Source organism: Mustela putorius, unplaced genomic scaffold, assembly GCF_011764305.1.
Source record: "Mustela putorius furo isolate JIRA1106 unplaced genomic scaffold, ASM1176430v1.1 tig00003869_pilon_pilon_pilon, whole genome shotgun sequence".
In the NCBI taxonomy this organism is placed as follows: Eukaryota; Metazoa; Chordata; class Mammalia; order Carnivora; family Mustelidae; genus Mustela; species Mustela putorius.
This window is the reverse complement of record NW_025422021.1, coordinates 33,023,197-33,035,290: the sequence shown is the minus strand read 5'-3', so window position 1 is coordinate 33,035,290 and position 12,094 is coordinate 33,023,197. Positions and strand designations below refer to the sequence as shown.

Sequence of the window (12,094 nt, the reverse complement as noted above, 5' to 3'; positions counted from 1 at the left end):
GACAACCCAGGATACTGGATGTTTTTGACGTCAAGAGAAGAGAGAGTTTCAGGAAGGAGGGAGTGATAACCTATGAGGAGTGCTTTACTGGAAGAAGGGTAAGCCAGAAACTTAAGACAGGCCAGCTGGACTTCGAAACATGGCAGCCCCTGGAGATCTTTACCAGGGCGGGGTCAATGGAGGGGAGGGAACAATGGCTTGACTGGAGAGGTGTGAAGGGGGGTGAGAGGTGTGCAAATGGAGACAGGTAGTGTAAACTGTGCTCATGAGGAATGTTGCTTTGGAGCAGAGCAATGAAGCAGAGGCTAACGGGGTATGGCAAGACTAGGGAAGTTTTGTGTCCTCTTTCTTTAGATGGAGATGTTTCAGCTTCTTTGTAGAATGAGGCAGGGGGGGATGCTCGGGGGGCTCAGTGGGTTAAGCCTCTGCCTTCGGCTCAGGTCACGATCTCAGGGTCCTGGGATTGAGCCCCACATTGGACTCTCTCCTCAGCGGGGAGCCTGCTTCCTCCCTCCTCTCTCTCTGCCTGCCTCTGCCTACTTGTGATCTCTCATATAATCTCTCTCTCTCAAATAAATAAATAAAATCTTTTAAAAAAATGATGCAGAGGGAGGGGAGATTAGTGATGCAGCAAAGTCACTGAGAGGTCAGAGGGGACCAAGTCCAATGCCTGCATGGAAAACCCACACCATACTGCACCACGATGGGAGGCAGGATGCCCGCGCAGAGGCCCACATGGGTATGCTTGGCAGAATAATGGTCCCCCAAAGGTGTCCACATCGTCATTCCCAGAACCTGTGAGTGTTCTGGACAAGAGAGGTTTTGCAAATCTGATTGAGGACTAAGGACCTGGAAATAAGGAGATCATCCTGGGTTATCCCAGTGGGCCCAGTGTCATTATGAGGGTCCTCAAAAGTAGAAGGAAGAGGGAGGCATAGGGGTCAGAAGGAGACGTGACTATGGAAGGAGGGTGCAACAGATGCATTGTTGCTGGCTTTAAAGGTGGAGGAAGGGGGCCACCTGCCAAAGGATATGGGTGGCCTCGGAAACAGGGAAAGGAAAGGAAATAGATTCACTCTCAAGCCTCCAGGAGGAAGTGTAGCTGTCCTGAAAGCACTAGGCTCTCCTTTAGCCTTGTAAATCCTGTGTCAGATTTCTAACCTACAGAAATGCAAGATGATTGGTTAGTGTTATTTCCAGCCACCAAGTTTGTGGCAACATATGGTAACCACAGAAGACTAATACAGTGGACCAGGGGCCCGAAGCGGGAAGGAGGCACATCTCAGGGAAGGACGAAGCAAGGCTACCAAAGTGAAGAGCAAGGCCTGTGAGGGAGAGTTGGGGGTTTCAGAAAGAGGAGGTGGTAGGAAATAGTTGTCTGACAGAGTGGGAAATTTGCAAAGAGTTTCAGAAGGAATGGTCTATGTTGCAAAGAGGCGAGAGGGGCTGTCAGCCCGTAGAGGCTGATAGTGGTCACTGCTCTGGGAAGCACTTACGTATCTGAGAAAAGAGGCTGCTCTTGAGGCTCACAGTAGGAGCTGACTGAGTCATAGGTGGGGGGGGGGGTGGCGCAGAACCAGAGCTCTGGCTTCTGACCTCAGGAGGGTCCTGGTCCCAGTGACATCTTTCCCCCCAGGTCAGCCTCCTGCACCTTGCATCCCAAGTCCTGGTTCCCCTGGGCCCTCTTCCAGGGTCTCTGGGAGAATGTGACAAGTGTGGGCATGAAAGGAAGGCATTGATGCTTCAGAACAATTCCTGGAGGATGTCCCCTTCCCCAAATGGCATCAGAAGGCATCACAGTTGCCTCTGGGTGCTGCTCAAGCCACAGGCAACAGATGTCTTGCATGGGCACCTATGCTCCATCTGTGTCCTTGTGGATACACCCTACATCAGTCTGTCTGGGGCAGCTAAAAGCACCCCAGGAAAACCATTTCCAATCCCTCTTGGACCCCACCGTATGGAGCTGCCTCCCCCAGCCCATCCCAACCTCTCCCCAGTTGCTAAAAATAAGTTGCATCTGGTTATAGCCTAGTGGCTGAGGTCTGAGACTGAACCACAGAGAAGCCAAGGTGAAATACCCCTGGTGGCCAAGACTCCTGGTAGTGGTGGTAGGGGGGGTGTTGTCAAAGGGTTGCTGGAAAAGATGTTCTTGAAGCAAAGGTGCCCAACCAGAGAGGAGACCCAGGTGTCAATCCTGAGTTGTCACATCATAGCCCTGGTCTGGGCATTGGCAACCCAAGCTGCTTCAGGGTCCTGGAGCAGGAGTGACCAGGCTGGGCTCTCTCTGGCAGTGGCTGCTGTCAGCTGACCCATGCTGTCTGCGGTTCCTGGCCCACCCCAGGAGGGAAATTCCCTCAACTCTTGCTGCCCATCCCATCCCCCTCCTCTCAAGGTTCTGACCTCTTGGGCCCACTTTGACCTCTAGTCCAAGCTGAGTAGAACCATGACAATTTCATTTCAAACCATGAATGGGGCGGGTCTCCATGACCCTGAACTCAGTGGTACTGGGGGAAGATCCCTCTTGTCAGGAAGAGTGACCACCTCACATAAGTAGACCACCATCTGCATCACACTCATGGATCCTAAAACAGGTCTTCGAAGGAAACTTCCAAACCACATGGCTAGGAAGTAGGCATTTATTTTATTCCTAGAAGCTCCAGAACCAGAGAATGGGGGGGGGGGACAGGCTGTTCCCCTGCTACTTCATTACTCTGGAGACAAACCCCATGACAATGGTGTCCCTGTCCAGGATGCACACAGTTCTCAGGGAGGTGGGAGCGCTGTCCACCGTGAGACATGCCACAGGTGTCTGCTCTCCACCACCACTGTGCTTGTCATGGTGCTGACAAAGGGTAGGAGATTTTAGAAACATTTGCCAGCATCAAGTATAAGAAAAACACCCCTCCCTAGTTTAGTATCTACCCATTAGACCCATCAAGGAGATCACATTATTCAGTCTTACTCCAAAAGGGTAACTAACTCTCCAAAATGCTTTATTTCATAAAACTGGAACATTTGATGGTAACCCAATACACAAACTCAAGTGGTCCAGGGAGCTCTGCTTCTTTCTGGCAGGTGGAGGAAATGCCACAGAAAGCCTCTGCCTCCCCTGTGTCCTGACTCAAGTGGCAAGTTCAAGCTTCCGCTCAGGCCAGGGCTGTCAGGGTCTGAGGTGTCCCTCTGTCCCGTCACCAGTGCCCAGCACCAAGAAGGGCTTCAGCACCATTCCGTTCACCTTTGCCCCCAGATCCACACAGTACCTGAGAAGGCTGGGACAGTGAAACCCTGGAGAACCCTAGTAATTCGGTGAGATTCCTCCTCCTGCCTGCAGCTCCCGCCCTCCACCCACTCTTGGGGGGCTGTGGGGTCCATAAGAAATACTTTCTTAAGAAACAGGTCTAGGGCTGGTCACCCAGACTGCCCTGCATCCCAGCCACTGAAGGAAGAGAGCCCGCAGACCTGGGAGCCAGTGGGGGGGCCCCAGCCCCACCACCTGTGGACCGCAGGGAGGAGGGAACAGAGCAAGGGAAGGCCACACCCACCCTTGCAAAAGCCGGGGTGGTGTTAGTCACCAAGGCCTCCAGACGCTCTGGGTTGTGCGGGCAGCGGTGAAGCTGCCCAGGGTTGCTGGCACCAACTCTGGCCCTTCAGCAGGAGCTCTGGTCAGTTCAGCCTCGGGGGCCTCCTCCAGGTCGGAGCACAGGTCGTCCCCGGGGCCTGGGGAACTGGGCATAGGGGATCCCAGGACCCCTCCTCCCGTGGGCCAGCCACGGCGCCCAGGGGCTCCCGGAGGCCCTGCCAGGGCGTCCCCCAGCAGATCCCGGAAGCTGCTGCCCTCGCGCAGAGGCATGGATTCAAGCAGGTGGTTCAGGAGTTCTGCGGCGACAGTGGCATCGATGGCCTGGCACGTGGACACGAACGTGTGCACCTCGTGCATGCACTGGATGTAGCCAGCCGCGAAGCGCTCGCTTGCTTCCGCCTGCAGCTGCTCGCGCTCTGCACCCAGGAGTGGGAAGGAGAGAGCGGCGCCCAGTCCAGTGAGCTACCACTGCGGTGGCCAGGCCCGCCCAGCCCGCGGGGACAGGGCTCACCCAGGGGACCCGGAGGTCGCCCTCTCCGCCGACAGTACAGGGGCACCGGGAGGGGAGGTCCCCAGTCCGCTACCCGGGCCGGCTGGGCGAACGCGCCCCGCGCCCCGCCCGCGCGCCCCACCGCCACTCACCGCGCGCACGGCCCCGCAGCGTGCCCTGCACACGCCGCACCGTCAGCTCCAGCACCTCGGCGTTCTCCAGCTTGGCCTGCACCTGCGCCAGCGGGAGAGCCGGGGGGCGTGGGGGGGGGGCGGTGAGGCCAGGCCGCGCCGCGAACCCCGCTCTCCCGCCCAGCGGTCCCCGGGCGCCCGCCTGCCCGCCTCACCTCGGCGCCCGCCAGCAGCAGTCGCAGCTCCTGGAGGCTCTCGTTGATCCGCGCGCGCCGCTTCTTCTCCACCAAGGGCTTCCGGGCCTGCGGGAAGCGGGCGGCTGAGCCCCGGTCCCGGGCCTCCCGCCCGCCCGCCCCCCTGCTCTCCTGCCCCCCTGAGGCTCCGGCCCGCACCTTGCGGTCCCCCCGGGTCTCCCAGCCGTCCTCATTCTCCCGGCTCGGACGGTCCCGGCCGGTGGCCAGGGCCTTAGCCATGGCCCGTACCGCCCAGAGCGCGGCGAGCGCGGCAAGCGCCCACGCCCCTCGCTGCGCTCAGCTGAGGCCACCGCAGCCCTTGCTTCTCCGCGTCTTCCGCCAGCTGCGGCCCCGCCCCTTTTATAGCATCTAATTTGCATTTCAATGCACGGATTGGCCGCGTGGGCCAGAGCCGCCGAGTTGGAGGCGTACCGCGGCCAATAGGAGCGGCGCGCATTGTCCGGCTCCGAGGCCGGCGGGCAGCTGGTGGGGCGTGGTCGGCGGCCGCGGCCCCCAGCGGCCTCCCCGCAATCCCAGAGGCTTGGGGCACCCGAGGGGGCGGTGACCCGCTGCTTCTGCCGCCCTCCCTACCTGAGCGAGGCGTACAGGTCTGCTGTGCGTGGGAGCAGCATTCATGCAGTCACACTTGTCTTAGTTCCTGCAAGGTGCCTCCCGGGAGGCGCGCTCCTGCGCGAGTGTCGGGGTGCTGGATTCTGTAGGACAGAGCCACAGACAAGGCCGCGGTCTGTGGACCTGGAAAGGTCTATGGGTCCGGCCCGGGATAGCTACGGAGTCCCGGCGAGTTGGAGGCCCATGGGTAGCGGGGGTGGGAGCGGCCACATAGCTCCCTTGAGTTTCTTGCGTATTTGTGGGTCCAGACACCGGACTCGATCCTCGACACCGCCCTCCTCCCTCGCGGGGATCCTACCGGGGCTGGGCCCGCCGGCCCGTCGGCGCCGCCCCTCCTCCCGGCTCTCCTTCTCAGGTCATCCTTCCCCCGCCCGCCCCCTTTTCCCTAGTACCACCCCCCCACCCCCAGCAGCCACCCATTCTCTTCTAATCATCATCGCTGTCCACCCAGCTCCCTATGTCCCCCTAATCCCCTTCGCTCCCTTGCCCCCCTTTGACCTCCCTTTCCTTCCCGGCCACAAACAACCCCCCACCACCACCGCCGCCGCCGCTGTACATCCCTGAACTCCTCCCCACCCTTCTCTGGTCCTCCTCCCCGCCCACTCTTCCCTGTTCTCCCAGCTCCCTGGCCGACCGTCCTTCCGTGGTCCCCACTCCTGTTCATTCACCGAGGCCAGTCTCCTTCGTCCCCCGTCCCCCGCCCTCCGCCCTGTTCCCCCTCAGCTCCCTTTCCCTCCCAGCCCTCCCCTCAACAGACCAGCGTAGGCCGCCTTCTGGTCCCCGTAACTTGATGCCCATGACAGTTGGCAGCTGCAGCCGCTTCGGTGGAGAAAAGCGGGGCCGCGCCAAGAGCGACAGGTGTTGGCCGCGCCTTTGTCTAGGCCTGCTTTGTCCCGCGGTGGGTGGCGGGTGAGCTTGTGTCCGCCAGACGACCGCCACCCCCACCGAGGGCCGCCCATCTGCCAGACTGGCCTCCCTGCGGGTGGGGTGGGTGGACCGTGGGGCCGCGCCCTTGGGCAGCACCGTGGGGACCGCCACCTGTTCCCTGCTCCACTGGCCTATGTACACTTCCCAGTGCAGCAAAGCTGGAATGGCAAGATGGGCTCTGGCCACCAGCCCTTTGCACAGATTGAGCCTTCCACCTGGAACATTCTTCAACACTCCTCCAAATATTTATTTCCTCACTGTTTAGGCCACAGCTTCCCTATTCCTTTCCTCTTTGGGGGGGTGGGGGGAGGGCACCTTCCCCACAGTCACATTGCACCGTTACCCAGTTCTGTACTACTTACCAGAGACTGGTTTGTCAGGGTCTGTTCTGCAGCCCTTGAGACTGTAAGCATCCCTTGTCAAGGGTACCCGGGATCTCCTATCTACAACCAGCACAGAGCCTGGCCTCAGCAGAAGCCTGGGTGGGTCGGGAAGGGGAGGGGTTGTCCCGAGCCTGGCTGGAAAGCAGTAGGGGAAGGAAACATCCAGGGACTACAGTGCAGTGGGTGGTAGGTATGGCCACAGATAGGCCCCACCCTAGCCACCTGAAGATGGATCTTACTCCCTGTGACTATTTCACTTTGGGCTCCCCACCAGAAGGACCTTTACAGACAGGGTGGGTTTGGTAAGAGGTTTGACGTTTCCCAAAGTCTATCTAAAGATAGATAGACCTCTATCTATAACTACCTGAGAGTTTTTTCTGTGCTGATTTTCACCTCCCATCACCTCTTATCACTCAGCCTCTTATCTGCTTCTCTATGAGCAGGCTTCTAAGACCTCCCCAGCCTAGCACTGCTCATCCAGGTAGAGAAACCTATTCCTTTACTTCAGTCATCCCCTGCTGTTCTCAATCTCCCCTGCATGCCAGAAAGTTCAGGTCTCTTCCTTCCCCCTCTCCTGGCTGCCCAGAGACCCACCTTCTCTCCTCTCCTTACTCCTGGTGGTGGGTCTGACAGGGGAGGGAGCTCACTGTGGACCTCATGAGAGCCCGTAACTAGCCTGTGACTTTACTATACCATTGTGACATCACTCCAGGGAAGGAGACCTTTAAGTAAGTACAATTAAGTTTCCACTACTTTGAGAATATGAAATATGAAAAAAAAAAACACCTCAGTGAAACTGCTTGTAGTCTGATGCATATGTCTCCCATTACCCATTATATTATTTGAACAAAGCCAAAGAGGTATTTTAGAATGCTCTTTATGAAAGGCAGTCCCTGTTAGAACAGGATGGTCAACACCCTGGGGGAGGCCTCTGGGAAAAGACCAATAGAACACTTGATTGGATGGGGCATGGGTGTGGGGAGGAAGGCCTGATAAATGTGAATAGTACAAGCAAAAAATGAGAGGCAACTAGGAACTCCAGGAAAAACAAAAAGCTCCCCCCAAAGAGAAATGTAATCTCAGCACACTGTTGACCTAGGAGTTAACAGTTCTTTCACCATCACAACAATATAACACTGTTCATGAGGTTTCAACATTTATAATCAATCTATAGAGAAGATAAGGAAGACTTATCATTACTGTTACGGAACATGATATAAAGCTGACTATGTAAAAACAAAAGGATTGACAGTTGTCAGGAGAAGGGAGGAGTCTGAAGCGAGAGATAGGGACCTCAAGAGTCTTACATGGGAAGGTGGGGTTTGAGGAATGCTTTCTATAGAGTTGAAGGAAGGAGAAATTAAGTGCTGAGGTATGCCTCATTGTGACCAAGAACCCTGAGGAAAAAAAGCACAAGGATAGAGCAAGGTATTAGGAGTCAATAAGATGTTTGGCTGGACCAGAAGTTCCCCAATGACCCATCTTTGAAGTTCGCCTCCATTTCCCTTAGTGGGTCCATTGGCTGGCTGGCTTGGCCCTCCCAGAAGCCTGGCTGTTCCATCTCAGGGACACCAAGCCCTCTCTCCCTCCTTTGCATGGCCTCCCCTAGTGGACCCATTTCCTGCCATTTGTCCCTTGGACTGATCCTACCTTCAAAGGTTGCTTGAGCACAGACTTCCTGAGCATTTGGGCCCTTTGATCCCCCCAGATCCAGGAACAGAGGCCAGCAGAGTCTGGGCAGGGCTGTGGTGGCCACAGGGGGACCAGTTAGCGGCAGGGGTGGCAGGCCATAAATCCCCAGGGAACAAAGGCAGCAGCCAGCCTATGGACGTTCAGGCCCCTTGTAGGCAATCAGCCTAGAAAGCTTGGAGAAGCTCCTTTTGGTCTGGAAATAAACCAGGGGGTGACTTTGGGGTTATATGGTAAATGAAAATGCAATTAAGAGTCCCCAGTGGCATTCAGTTCGGTGAAACGGCCATATCTGGCCATTTAAGGCCAGTTTGCGGAGGCTTCCATACCCACTTGGAGGACTTTGCCTTTGTTCCCCTACCCCCACCCCATCCCCCCATCACCACCAGGCTAGGAGGCAGGGAGTCAAGTCTTCCCTCCTACTCAGGGAGCTTCTGGGAGGCTGGGCACTGGGTCCAGGATCCATTCCTCTCCTTGCTCTGTTTCCCATGGTATGGGTATGAAAAGTGGGAGGAAGTTGGAAGCAGCACTCCCCTGTTTTGCGGGCCGGGCAAGGAGCCGTCACTATGGCAAGAACCGGCTGCATGCAGGGAGGGGATTTTGCGGTGCTGCCTCTATGGTCTCTGATGGAGCAGGAGACCTTTCTGGCTGGCATCCTTCTAACCTCTGCCTTCAGCCCCGTGGCCAGTACACTGCCAGCTAGCCCAGGAGGAACACAGGGCACAAAGGGAAGAGACTGGGTGCCTGGGGCCATCTCAGAGTGGACTGGAGCTGGGGGCTGAGTCAGGAAGCCCCACCCCTGTGTCTGCAAGTGAAAAGCCTGTGGCAGCACTGGGTCACAGGATTAGATTTACATTCTGTGATGTTGCATCTTAAGAATACCCTGGGCAGCTAGGGCAGCGAGCGGCGGGGGTACGGGAGAGAGATGCCCACATACATGCGCAGGAAGGGACCAGCTGTGCCATGGAAGAGATGCGGCAGGTCTTTGAGACTGACGTGACTCCTCACACAGCATTTCTGAAGTTCTTTTTCTTCCTTTCCTTCTTGTTTCATCTTTTGGTAATCTTTGATCTCTATGGTTTTGGCCCCATGCTTCATTAAAAGTACATACAATTAGGGGTGCCTGGGTGGCTCAGTGGGTTAAGCCTCTGCCTTCCGCTCAGGTCATGATCTCAGCATCCTGGGATGGAGCCCCACATCAGGCTCTCTGCTTGGCGGGGAGCCTGCTTCCCCCCCACTCTGCCTGCCTCTCTGCCTACTTGTGATGTCTCTCTCTCTCTGTCAAATAAAATAAAATAAAAATCTTTTTAAAAAGTACATACAATTAACAACAAAAATATACTTGCTTTATTTAGCAATTTTCTAAAAAGCAAAAACAGTCATAAAAAGACACAAGCAGTAAACAAACATATTGCACTGGGTGAAGAAATTTTGGTCTGTGTGTGAACAAACCACGTGAACGGCAAGGCTGACCAAGTCATTACACAGACTCTGAGAGCTTATTTACACGTCTTTTCAGGAATAGATTAAAAAGAAGGCTCAGTTTAAAATCGAGAACAAGGTTTTATAACCCCTGTGTAAGCACACATACTAAGGGAAACACGTCTTGATACGTGGCACCATGTAAACAATTTCACAAAATGCTCCTATTGTCAACTGCCCAGCACGCGTTAAGCTATGCACTTAACAATCAATGAGCATAGATCATATAATAAAATAACGCTGATGGTAAACATTCATAGCCGTGGACAATGTTTTGACAATTGTGTGTTTAGGTAACATACACGTAACCTTGACTAGCATCTAATCCCTTAATGATTGGACCTCAGCGGCAGGGGGTAGGTTTGAAGGCATCTATTCTCCAACAAATACACAGGCTACCATCTCATTTTGGGCATCTGAAGGTGCTGTTACTTTATAATTTTTAAAACCCACCAATATTCTTACATTGGAGTTTAAGAAAAATCGGATTAATATCCAAATGTAAGACTGAAAACCAAGCAGATTATAAGGACACTGCACTGATTCTTGCAGCCACTTCTCCATCAGAGGATGGGATAAAGCCTGCTTTCTTTTCTGTTTTTACAAACTCAACCCGATCTTAAGTCAGCTCTTTCTCTTGCGGTAACCTTCACTCCAGGGACCAATATAGCTTTCCCCCAAACAATCCTTGGAATCCACAATGCAACATGAGGTTTTGTAAGGAAATGGGCAGACCGGCCTCACTCCTCCACCGGTGTCCCAGTGACCAGACAGTGCTGGTGACATGAGGACTGTCACTGCTGGGATCAGAAGCTTCCCCGAGTGAGGTCAGGCTCATGGAAAGAACAAGGGCTGGCATATCAGCCCAGGGTGCGGGGAGAGGCAAGCTCACGGCACTCAGGAAAGCACAGGTGGGGTCACCAACTCACAGTGTCAGAGCTCGTGTCTGGGGGGCTCCAGCTGAAGGACAGACACCAACGGGTTCCAAATGTGGCTACTGGAGACCGGTCTGCAAAGGGAAGTCGCCATAGAGACAGTCAACACCATATTTTATCTACATATGGTCATGGTCTGAAAGGGACCCAAGGATGATGTAGAAATACACAGAAGGTTCTGGGTATGTGCCCATCTGATAGAGCTGGTCAGACAAACCACGGGGCTTCTTCTTTCCAGAGTGAGCATCTCTCCTTGGCTTGGGCAAAACACAAGCTACATCAGATTGAAAGGTTTGCCAACATTTAGTAGCCAAAGCAGAAGCTGCTGGTTTGCTGAAGTACACTTCACAGCGACACACGCGAAACACTTAGAAAGTTAGGAGAGGCTGGGATCTCCATTTGGTACATTCCAAAAACATCTAGTTTGTCTAGATGATGTCTAGGTGATCTAGATACAGAGCAGACCCCAGTGCACAGAATCTGATCTGATCCAAACACACCTGGGGGCAGCTCTGGAAGGACCGGGAGCATCCCAGCTGTTTGCTGCAGGCTGGAAGATGTCTCTGGACAATCCCCCCAGCCAGCCAGAAGCCTCCGCGGGGCACAGACCTCTGAGAGCCCTAGGGCAACCTCCCTGCCGCATGCTGAGGGCATTCCAGCTTTCTCAAGTTAAGGAATAACGAAATCTGTCCCAAACTTTGTATTTATGTTTTAAATACCAAAGTGTATTTCCTCCCCGACCCTTCCCACTCTCCACAGTTTTTAAATCATTCCTTCAGAAAACTATGTTTTTTTCTAAAACAAAAAAAGCGACATAAGTTTATCTGTCCATTTCATTACAGACAGATATGAACATCTTTCATCGCTTCTGAGCACCATCTAATGTAGATCACGAGCTGTCGGGGCGCAGGGAGGAGAGCTAGGTCCGCTCTTCACTTCTGTGACTCAAGGGGGCTCCATTTTCCTCCTCTTTGGCATCTGTGGCTTCACTGAGACCCAGAGTAGGGGTATCTTCCTCGTAGGGTGGGCAGATGTTGTCTTGTCCCTTGTTCCCACAGTAAATACATTCCTTAAAGGGAAAGATGTAAAGTCAGTAACAAAAATGACCTCTTCATTACCAAACAGTGGTTTGACCTGAGGGAGGTGCAGGTGACCTGGGGTTAGCTGTGGTGAGTGGGGAGGGCAGGAAGCCGCTGAGGACCCCGCCTGCTCTTGAGGGAGGTCAGAGCTGCTCCCCAGAGGCCCTACTCCCCAGTTCCCCGAGGCCAGGGGAGCATCCAGGCCCTTATCTGAGAGGCAGCTCTCCATGGTGACAGGACAGTGGAACCGTAGGCTGGAGGTTCTGTCCCAGCTCCTCCCCTTCCTGCCTGTGGGACCACAGTCAAAGTCCAGTTTAACTGCCTTCTCCAACCTCAGTTTTCTTGTGCAGAAAGTGGGCACAACAAAGTACTGTCTCATTCCCTGACTATCTGTTGATCACCTGTAATGCTCCAGGCAGGTCCCAAGGACTGGGATTCTCCAGCAAACAAAGATGAAAATCTCTGCCCTGGAGAAGAGGGGAGGGGAGATCCTGGGAGGAGAGAGGGACAATAGCCCAAGTGACAGGTGTCCCCA

The 12,094-nt window shown here is 54.7% G+C and overlaps 2 protein-coding genes across 8 annotated transcripts in view; both read right to left on the bottom strand.

Annotated features, from left to right (window-relative positions):
* Positions 1–2,972: 2,972 nt before the first annotated feature.
* HES6 (hes family bHLH transcription factor 6) lies at positions 2,973–7,012 on the bottom strand. Of its 6 annotated transcripts, XM_045066761.1 has the most exons (6): positions 6,969–7,010; positions 6,354–6,434; positions 5,026–5,147; positions 4,417–4,503; positions 4,223–4,304; positions 2,973–3,996 (listed from the first exon to the last, which is right to left on the bottom strand). In XM_045066761.1, the coding sequence occupies exons 3-6, from the start codon at positions 5,068–5,070 to the stop codon at positions 3,569–3,571; spliced, it is 642 nt and encodes a 213-aa protein (XP_044922696.1). In that variant the 5' UTR covers positions 5,071–5,147; positions 6,354–6,434; positions 6,969–7,010; the 3' UTR covers positions 2,973–3,568. The 6 variants fall into 6 exon arrangements, with proteins under 6 accessions (XP_044922696.1, XP_012907302.1, XP_012907301.1 ...); XM_013051848.2 differs by lacking the exon at positions 6,354–6,434 and having other exon boundaries at positions 6,969–7,012; XM_013051847.2 differs by lacking the exon at positions 6,969–7,010 and having other exon boundaries at positions 6,354–6,580.
* Positions 7,013–9,387: 2,375 nt separating this feature from the next.
* The window catches only part of PER2 (period circadian regulator 2), a 39,924-nt gene continuing 37,217 nt past the window's right edge, over positions 9,388–12,094 (bottom strand). For both annotated transcript variants that reach the window (XM_004743726.3, XM_045066680.1), the window contains exon 23: positions 9,388–11,549. In XM_004743726.3, the coding sequence (XP_004743783.1) occupies positions 11,400–11,549 (150 nt within the window). In that variant the 3' untranslated portion in view covers positions 9,388–11,399. The remainder of the gene's footprint in view (positions 11,550–12,094) is intronic.

Excerpts from the sequence above, each read along its gene's own strand:
- HES6 (XM_004743724.3), bottom strand. The coding sequence starts at position 4,674 with ATGGCTAAGGCCCTGGCCACCGGCCGGGACCGTCCGAGCCGGGAGAAT. Across the intron at positions 4,504-4,593 it reads AGACCCGGGGGGACCGCAAG|GCCCGGAAGCCCTTGGTGGA; the intron begins GTGCGGGCCGGA and ends CGCTTCCCGCAG. Across the intron at positions 4,305-4,416 it reads TGCTGCTGGCGGGCGCCGAG|GTGCAGGCCAAGCTGGAGAA; the intron begins GTGAGGCGGGCA and ends CCGCTGGCGCAG.